The sequence below is a fragment of the Protopterus annectens genome, chromosome 10.part0 (assembly GCF_019279795.1).
Source record: "Protopterus annectens isolate FY-2018-M chromosome 10.part0, PAN1.0, whole genome shotgun sequence".
Taxonomy (NCBI): Eukaryota; Metazoa; Chordata; order Ceratodontiformes; family Protopteridae; genus Protopterus; species Protopterus annectens.
In genome coordinates this window covers 795,294,942-795,305,676 of record NC_056744.1, presented here as the reverse complement: position 1 = coordinate 795,305,676, position 10,735 = coordinate 795,294,942, and the positions used below count along the sequence as shown (strand labels likewise).

The following is a 10,735-nucleotide window of genomic DNA, read 5'->3' as shown; positions in this document are numbered from 1 at the left end:
GAAATAAAAAGGACATGCTGGAGGGACAGATTCATAACCCAGAGGCTCCTTCACTCTGGAATAAAATCCCAGTCCAGGTAAGGCAGAGTCCCTCATTGACTCTCTTCAAGAGGAATCTTGATGAGTGGATGGGAGATCATAGATTTACTCCGGGTATCACTTCTGTGTCACTGTTAGACAGAGGCACAGTATACTAACCTCGAAAAAGGGCATAGCAAAATTAATTTAAAATGGGTGGCGAAAGCCAAACACACTCTGGCTAGGCTTATAAATGCCCTAGGGCAGATAGCCTAGTATGAACCTATGAACCTATGAACCTATATGATAAAGAGAAAAATACAGCAAGCAACAAGCAAGCCAAAATGCACCACAGAATTTATTAGCTTAGCGCCTCGGCTATACAGCCTTCAAAGAATAAAAAAACATAAAGAACACCATAATAATATACAGATAAAATTAACAAGTCACACCCACTGCTAAGTCAATTAAATTACATATTTCCAGTCACAATCTTTGTTTATCTCTAGTGGTTCCAATGTATTGAATTTTAAAATATATGAGGTTTCTTTTCTACGCAGCTTACTATTTAAGCTGACCAATTCATCCAAAGACACCTCAACTTTCTCCAGAACACAGCCCCAAATACGTTCAGGGCTTGAACTATGAAAGTCCAAAAAGTGACTGCCTAAAGGGCTGTTTGTCTTACCATTTTTTTTGTCTCTTAGATGCTCTTGAAATCGCACTTTGAAACTTCTGTTAGGTTCACCAATGTAATATTTATTACAACTGCACTTCAAAGCATATATATCCCCACAAGTATTACAACTAAAGTTACATTTCACAGAAAAATTATGTACATTAATGTATTTAAAACAATTGACCACATTTTTGCAGACAGAGCATTTATTACAGGGTATAGTACCTTTGGGCATAGGCATTTCTGTACCAAATCCCACAATGGGAAGTTCAAACTGATTATGTACTGCCATATCCCCTAAATTTCTAGCCCTCTTATAGGAGCTCTGCAGCCCATTAGGCAGCTGTCCACTCAATTCTTTATCCCTGAGTAACATGGGCCAAAATTGATGAACTGTATTCACAAATTTGTCACTAATTACATTAAAAGTAGTGACAAAGTAAATATGATTAGAATTAATTTGATTATTACCTATATAAGAGCTATAAATATAGGCAGGCCCACTGTCATTTTGGACATTACCATTGCCACAAGTCCCCCAATTAATTTGAACATTAGGCCATCTTAATTCCATTACCCTAGCTTTTGCTTCCACAACTAACCAGATATCATAACCCCTGTCTAAAAACATTTTTTTTCAGATTCCAAAATTTCCTGGTTAAAAACTTCATCCATTTTACAAAGTCTGTGTATCCTTAGGAATTCATTATAAGGTAAAACTTTCATTAAATGATCTGGATGACAACTACTTCCATAAAGAAGTTGGTTTCTATGTGCAAATTTACTATGTAGCCCTGTATTCAACTGTCTAAGTTTAATATCCAAAAAGTTAACCTCTATACCCAGCTGAATGACATCAAATTGTAGGCCCATATTATTGACCTGCAAATCTTCCACAAACTAGAAGGCCGCATCCATAGAGCCTTCACACAAAAAAATAAGGTCATCTATAAACCTCAGATATAACAAAACCTGGGACCTATAAAAATGATGACAATATATATTATCGAACTCAAACATTCCCATAACCTCCTGCATGCAATCTGATGCCGGTGTCCATACAGACACCGAATATGATGATAGTACTATTGAGGCACAGGCGGGGGTTGTCAGAGGACAAATCTGCACCATTGTTTGACATCCCCTTCTTAGCCACCCCAACCCCGCACACAGTTACAGTACCTATACATACCCCATCACCAGTGGCCATAGCAGAGGGACAATTTGTAGTTGGTGGCAGTGCACAGAAGAGTGTGGTATCTATGCCTACTGTGTCTGGTCACAGCAGGCATAGCCAGATGTCCAGCAGGGCACCACACAGGCAGATGTACTGGGGTGTTCATAGTAGGGCCGCTGGTCATCATGCCCCTGGCAGAAGCGCCAAAACTTGTACCGCCAGGCACATGTTTTAGACTGTCATGGGGGCGCAGGCACTTATGGAACTGTACACCAGACAAGGCCAGAGGCTGCAGGGGGCTGCTCTCTCATCTGCAAGTGACAACTTCTATCAACGTTCTGGTGCACTCCATGATTATACCGAGGTCATAGATAGACGGTTTGGTGAGATGGTGGGTCAAATCAACAGTGGTTTGCCTGTACTCAAACATGTGGTGGGAGTGCAGCAAAAGCCACATGGATGTAGGCCAGCAACACCAACAGCTGGCGGTTGACATGGATGTGCTAGGACACCAAGACACTCCCATAGGGGCAGTACCAGCCCCAGCATTGCAGGAGGGGTGCTGTCCATACCACAGCAGGCCACGTGCATGTGGCCCTGGCCAGTTCCAGGAGGGACCTGATTCCAGTGGACATCTGTCATCATCAGGGGAGAGTAGCACATCGAGGCCTGTACCTGGACGTGCCCATGGAACCCCTGGCAAGTAGAGTCTGCATGTCTGTGGTTGAAGGTGGTGAACTGCACACCCTGCCAGGTATCAGCTGTCCAACAAACACCTGTATAGGGCAGACACATGGCAGAACTGTGTGCATGCATACTCACACACTATAAGAACTCACCTAGGGCAACCCCATACCTACACACATCACATCACCATGGCCATTTCAACTAATTACACCCCTCACCCACACACATGGTGTCAAACATATGGCCTACCATCGGTCTCTGGCAAACCAACAACACACCCTATGCATATGATGATAATTGTGCCACATCGCTGTCATCCATAACATCGATGCAGGGGCAGGATGATATGGTTCTGATGCACACGGTAACTGTACTACAGTGTACCAATGTACTGCTGTGTAACATGTTGTCAGGAGTAATGTTTAATGCATACATGTCAGGTGGTGTAGCTGTCCAGCCATGATGCATTATAGCTGTTAGTAACACTGAGTGATTGTGGTCTCCCTAATGTTATCCATTTGTGTTGTAGGTGTACATGTGTCAGCAGGAGGATGTTCTGCAGTCATATTCCGCAAGGCGTATGGCACTGTGGTGACACCATGGCTGCAACATATCCTGGGTACAGTTGAAGACATGTTGCAGGTTTGTATAACAGTTATTGACTGTACCACATGGACAGGTGACCCGCTGGGACATGTATAATCAGCAACCTGATGTAGATCCATCCACATACACACACACTCTTACTTGGCAACACTGGGACTAGATCCCAACCTAGGTATGTAGTCTTACTGAAGTCTGTGGCTTTCATTGCACACACCACACAGTGTTTAGGGTGAGATGTGTTCCAGGTTACATGTTACATGCAGAACATCCCCAGACATATACAGTATGGTAATGGGGGATGTAATGGTTGTATATGGACAATACATAGTGTGACATACCATCATATACACATTGACAGACAAAACAGGCAGGCACACATCAGAGAGACCTGGGCCTATCGGTGCTAACTAACTTGTCAGTGTGTCCAATGTGCTACAGGTAGGCTGTACATAGCACATGCATAACTGGGCTGGATTGTGGTATCAGTTACCTGTATGGTTGATGTTCACAGTGGTCACCATACAGTGGTACATGGGACATATACCGGGTGTACCATGGTGGAATGACAGTGTACATGGCACCCACATCCCACAATGGATATTGTAATCGCTGGAACCCATGCTGACACTCTGACATACCCACCATCACACGTTGCCCATGACTGTGATAAAACCCATTGTACATACCAACAGTGGTACTACAGGGATATGGATCTAATGCACATGCCACAGTGCCACATGCATAGTAGGGTGTTGCATTGACATGTCTTACTTATGGGTAGCAACAGCACTATCCATACTACTGTGTGGCAATGCGTATTGTAATAGGATTATGTGGCTCAGAATGCTGTACCCTACAGATATATAGACATGCATACATGCACTTGCCAGAATTCAATAAGTATCCCATGCCTATCGACCCATTTGCACAACACTGTTACTGCAGTACTGCTGGTACTGCAAGGCTCATGTAGCCATTAGAGAGAGGAGCATAACAGGGTACATGTAATGTCCCGTACAGCAGCAGCCACATCTTACTATGGCAATGGGTGTCGCATTAGTTGTGAAGGCCCTCATGGTATTCCCAACTACAGGTGTACTAACACACAGACACTGCTATCCTCAGTAATGCACATGTACACATTTGTCAGTACTGGGGTGCATCGCTGCAGGTGGTCATGGGTGTGTACCTGGCTATTGTCCATGGAGAGATGGGTAGTGTAGGGGATGTGTGTGCAGTGGTATCATGCCACCTGCCATGTGCCAGAAGGCAATCTATTGACAGACACCACTGTGGTGACCCTCAGGGTGAGAGTGACATGCATCAGCCAATCCTCTGGGTGCCTCCTGCAAATGGCCACTGAGGTGATCCAGTTGACATGTATGCAACATGTATTACAACACATGGTTAGTGTCTGTGATGGAGACCTGTACCCACGCATGTTCTGTTGACTGTGGCAGTGTAGTGGATGTACCCATGGCATGTGGTGCGCACAGGGTATTGTCTCCTATATGTGCCAGTTATAACACAGCTGGGCAGACATGTCAGTGTCAGTCAAGCATAGGTTGCCTGTGCGTATCCAAGCTGGATACTTGCCATTTGCACATCTGTACAGGGACTGACAGACATCATCTTGGCAAGTAGCTATTCAGTAGGATGAATGTGTCAATAGATTGATGTCTGACACCAATATGTATCCCATTACTACATGTTGGAAGCCTTCACTGAAATGTGTTGTATAGACAGTAGTCTACAGTTACTTTCCACATGTTAGATCATTATCCAGTAGGGGATACATACTGTGACACAGCTCACACACCAGGAACATGACAGTGAGGCCTCAGAGTCCAGCTATGCCTGCAGGGGTGCTTGTTGTCAGTACTACATTTAGCAATCTACTCTTGGCTGGGAAAGCACGGTCAACAGTAGTACCACCAAGATACACTACATGCTAGTGTGACAGCACGTAACCTGGGTTACTACACTTGTATGTAACACATTCACATGGATAACAGTGCTGTACAGGTCTTATATACTTGAGTGTTGCAGACATGACACTCACACCCCTTGCTACTGTATGTTGTAAAAAACACTTCATTTAACAAACAATGTATTTAACAAACAATGTGAGCAAGACTTTAGGAATATCATTAGTCCATCACATTATAAGTCAAACCTTTCGGAAGGGGAAATTGAGGCTCTTCATATGACGGCCAACAATAAGGACTGGCGCATCATGAAGGCTGATAAAGGTGGGACTATAGTCTTTATGAGTTCCATAGAATACAGTAAGGCCATGGAAACACTTCTTGCAGACATTTCATGTTATAGGAAAGTTGATGTTGATTTTATTTCTAATAGTTTTGCCAAGTTGGACACCATATTGTTTGACTTATTTGCTGAAGAATGCTTTGATTTTGCTGTTTACACTTTTTTGTATACTACCCGAAGCTTGCTTCTTTATTTGGAATTCCTAAAGTACACAAGAAGGGAGAACATCTTCCCTTTAGGCCAATAGTTTATGCTAGTTGTTCAAAAACAGAAACTATTTCTGTTTGGCTTGATGATATTTTGAATCCAATTGTTCAGAAATCCAAATTTTACCTTTGAGACTCATACAGGGCATGTGTTTAAGGCATGGTATGTCCTTTGTGGGTCACATTTGATGTCACTACAGTTGTTGCAGGCATCTAGTGGGGAACATAGTGAAGGCGCACTGTCTGCAATTATGTGCCTATTGTAGTGATGGAACAGGGTGCCATGTCCTCTGTAGTCCACTGCAATCACACCATTGTTACTATCTGTGGGCAATATGCAGGGTACTACCAACAAAGCAGTTGTTGCCTAGGCAGGTGTGTTTGTGTATGAGACATGGGTTGAGAGTGTTCTCTCGGTAATACAAGCATTGCATTTCACCAGGTCTTGATGTCACATGTAGGGGAATGGATTGGCAACCACAGTCTTTTGGCTATTTGACATCTGTTATCCTTGTAAGGTGGGCATTGTGACATATAATAGGCCCACTATATAAGAAGTTTGCAAAACTCACTCCACAATGAGTCAACTTGTTACACACTCACCGCCACCTGCACAATAGATATGAATGACAAACAGACATACACTCACACACCAAGTCTCACAGTTGCCATGTCTTTGATTGGCACTCTTACCTAACTAGTTTTTCACACTACAGCATTACGCAGTTATAGGACATGCCACATAGATTACTGGACTACTGCTTCCCCAAAGGTACATTTCAAAGGGAATGACATCAGCAGGCTTGCCAAAGAAAGGCAATGGAGGTTGTAGCGACTGTGAATGGCCTCAAAAGCATTGCTCCCTACACAGACAGACCAACACAAAAACACACACACACATCCACACTTACCATGTCTGGGAATAGAGCTCCTACCTAAGTAGTTTACCACACTACAGCATTACGCAGTTAAAGGACACTCCACAGAGATTACTGGACTACTTCTTCCCCAAAGGTGTGTTTCAAAGGGAATGACATCAGCAGACTTGCCAAAGAAGGGCAATGGTAGCTGTATTAATTGTGAATGGCCTCAAAAGCATTGCTCCCTACATAGACAAACAAACATCCACACTTGCCATGTCTGGGAATAGAACTCCTACCGAACTATTATATCACACTACAGCATTATGCTGTTATAGAATGCACCATGGAGATTACTGGAATACTCCTTCCCCAAAAGTGTTTTTCAAAATTAATGACATCAGCTTGCCAAAGAAGGGCAATGGAGGTTGTAGTGACTGTGAATGGCCTCAAAAGCATTGCTCCTTACACAGACAAACACACAAATGTCCACACTTGCTATGTCTGGGAATAGAACCCCTTCATCACACTACAGCATTACTCTATTCTAGGATGCACCACAGAGAGTACTGGGCTATTCTTTCCCCAAAGGTGTATTTCAAGGTGAATTATATCAGCAGGCATGCCAAAGTAGGGCATTTGAAATTGTAGTGAGTGTGACTAGCCTAAAAATCATTGCTCCCTACACAGACAAACACACACACACATAGTTGCCATATCTGGGATTAGAACTCCTACCTAACTAGTTTATCACACTACAGCATTATACAGTTATAGGACATGTCACAGAGATTATTGGACTCCTTCTTCCTCAAAGGTGTATTTCAAACTGAATGAAATCAGCAGGCTTGCCAAAGTAGGGCACGGGAGGCTGTAGTGACACACAAACATCCACACTTGCCATGTCTGGGAATAGAGCTCCTACCTACCTAGTTTATCACACTACAGCATTACGCAGTTATAGGACACATCACAGAGATTATTGGGCTACTTCTTCCCCAAATGTGTATTTCAAAGAGAATGACATCAGCAGGCATACCAAAGTAGGGCATTTTAATTGTACCTAAAATGCATTGATCCCTACACAGACAAGCACACACACAGTTGCCACATCCAGGATTAGAACTCCTACCTAGCTAGTTTATCACACTACAGCATTATGCAGTTATAGGATGTGCCACAGAGATTACTGGCCTATTTTTTCCCCAAAGGTGTATTTCAAAGTGATTGACATCAGCAGGCCTGCCATAGTAGGGCAATGGAGAGGACAGTGTGTGTGTATGGGCCATAACCCATTCATCAAGAGGCAGACACACTACACTCAGGCACACACAGGTTTATATTCCACAGGTACATGTATACAACTGCTAGGTGACTATTGCCTTGTACAGTCATGTTGCACAGTTAGCACTAGCACCACAGTGTCTATAATGCTGATTCCAGAGGCAGATGTCAACGGTGAGTGACATTTACACATTATGTGGTTGTAGCCATTTGGCTGTGTGCTGGGTGGGACAGGCCTCATGATCGAAGGCTCTTTGTCACTCTCACTCTCTTCCACACATCTATGTATGTGTACTTTTGGTATATTATAGTGTGTTGTCATAGGTTCATAGGTAAGTACAAGGCTATCTGCCCAAGGGCATCTATTAGCCTAGCCAGAATGTGTTGGCTTTCGCCACCCCCTTAGATTAGTTTCCTGTGCCTCAGTCCAGCAGAGCCATTAGTTCCCTGTGCCTCTATCCAGCAGAGCCACTGCAGTGATACCCAGGGTAATTTTTTTGTTTCCCATCTACTCGTCAAGGTTCCTTTTGAAGAGGGTTAGCGAGAGGCTCTGCCTAATGTAGACTGGAATCCTGTTCCAAAGCATGGGGAGTCTCTGGAATAGGAATCTATCCCTCCAGCACATCCTATTTATTGTTGTGGTGAGGTTTAGATCCCTAGAGCTTGTGGCTCTTGGGGATTTGTTTTTTTTTAGGTGGAGCATGTCCATCAATTCTGGGTTGGACATGGCCTTGTATGTCAGGCAGAGATCACCTCTGAGTAAGCGGTATGCAACCGAGTACAACTGGAGTTTCTTCAGTCGGGCTGCATAGGGCATCTGTTTGAGGCCAGTAATCCCCTTGGTACTTCTGTGGTCTTTCCAGCTGTTGCAGGTGTCTTGTAAGGTGAATCCCAAATTTGACATTGTACTCTATGATGGGTCTGATGAGTGATGAGTAGAGGGGCACAATAACCTCTTTTGTTCTAGATGCGAACCCCTTTGTGATTAGGTGGGCCACATAGAAGGATTTTCTAACCACCTCGGCAATATGATTATCAAAGGAGAGATTACTATCTACTTCGGTCCCCAGATCCCTTATTACATTTTCTGTATTTAGGGGACTACCACTTATGTGGTAGTTCGCGGGTACTTTGTTTTTTCCAAAGGGGATGACTATGCACTTTTTGGCATTTAGCTTCAGGCCATGATTTTGACACCAGGTATCCGTCTCAGTGAGACCCTTCTGGAGGATGTCTGTATCAGCTGGAGAGTCAATTATGGCCCCCAGTTTGCAGTCATCTGCGAACTTGGTCAGCCATAGTCCTCCTGTGCTTGCCTGTACCTCTGAGAAGTATATACCAAACAGGAGGGGTCCCAGGACTGAGCCCTGGGGGACGCCACTTGTAACTGGTTTAGAGTCAGACCTAGAGTCTGCAACTTTCACCATGTGGGTTCTATCCGTGAGCCAATTGGCAACCCATCTCATGACATAGGCATTTATGTTCAGGCTTTTGAGCTTGTCTATAATACCAGAATGGGGAATTGTGTTGAAAGCCTTTGTGAGTTCTAGGTCCTTGTCCTTGGATATATGTGTGTTTTCCTATCCAATGGGTGCGCAAAGCATGACTGGTGCATACTGAGGTGTGTATGCACTAACATCTGCAACTGTCAGATATGTATGGCCTACTGTTGTTGCCAGACACGGGCTTCATTTATTTAAGTGTGTGAGCATGCCCAGTATGACCTTTCAGTATTTTGTTGTCTGACATTGCCTCATTTCTCTAAGTGTGGGAGCATGCCCAGTATGCTCTTCTGTATTGAATGTGTGGATCCATTCCAGGTAGATTGTACTCCAGTGCAGACTTTTGTGTTCTACACCTTCAGCTAGCAAACTGTTTCTGCAGGATATCTGTAGATCAGTTGACAATATGGGGTCAAACTGGGCAAGGGATAGTGGGTACTGTAGGTAATTGTGTCTGTGCTGCTTCTGCTACATGGTCCTAGTGTTAGCAGAGATATTCAGACATGTGTACTGTTATACACTGTGATGTGTGATGTCATCAAGGACTGTCAGGTAGACATTTCTGCTCACAGTGATGTCCTGGGGAACACAGGGTGAATGCAGCTGTGTCCAGTATTGTGGTCAAACACCTACATATTCCTGCAAACTAATGCCATTCTGGAGGGGGAGCTGCAGACACTTACTGCTGGGTCTGTGTAACTGGTTCAGCACCTTGGTACAATGGTGGCAGAGGATCCCATACTTGTACATCCATCAACGTGACAGTATGACCTTATCTTGCTGTGGCAATACCTCACAACTGTACAGATTCACACAGGTTACCCAGAGGCAGGGGTCATAAGTCAGGACATTACCCCTATTGTGGTTTACAAGCAGGTTTGTAGCCACCCATTCTTGTATTTGCAGCCAGGGATAGTATGAGCACATGGCTGTGTTTCGGAGTAGACAACATTGGTATTTCCTACTACAAACCCAGATAATGTGCTGCAAACCTGTATGTATAATTCCAAGGATGTGCCCATTTAATGGTTAGACATTATACACTGTCTGTCTGGTGTACTTTCCCCTGTGTGCTGCTTGTATATCTGGCCCAACAGTCATGCCATGTCCATCTTTCAGATGGCGACACATATTACCTCCATACATTTACAATGGCTTACTGCTAGAATGTGTTATACTGGGGAGCATTGTGTCTGGCACTGCAGTTCTGAGGGCTTGGCCCTGTCATCAGCAGTATTGGGCAATAGCCACCAGGACAAACCTCACCATGCAGACATACTGACCACTCTCACACAATCTGAAACACACACCAACCTAACACACGCATACCTGCATATTGTACAAATGCTACAGTCTATCCTGCTACCTTGGGTACCTCAGGTAATCTGTGCTCTACTAGTATTATACCTACACATACATGTTACTACATTTTGACATTGGATTTG

At 43.9% G+C, this 10,735-nt stretch overlaps 1 protein-coding gene across 1 annotated transcript in view; it reads right to left on the bottom strand.

The window, feature by feature from the left end:
- Positions 1-396: 396 nt before the first annotated feature.
- The window catches only part of LOC122814206 (putative ferric-chelate reductase 1), a 183,975-nt gene continuing 173,636 nt past the window's right edge, over positions 397-10,735 (bottom strand). The window contains exon 6 of the mRNA XM_044086810.1: positions 397-405. Coding sequence (XP_043942745.1) covers positions 397-405 — 9 coding nt within the window. The remainder of the gene's footprint in view (positions 406-10,735) is intronic.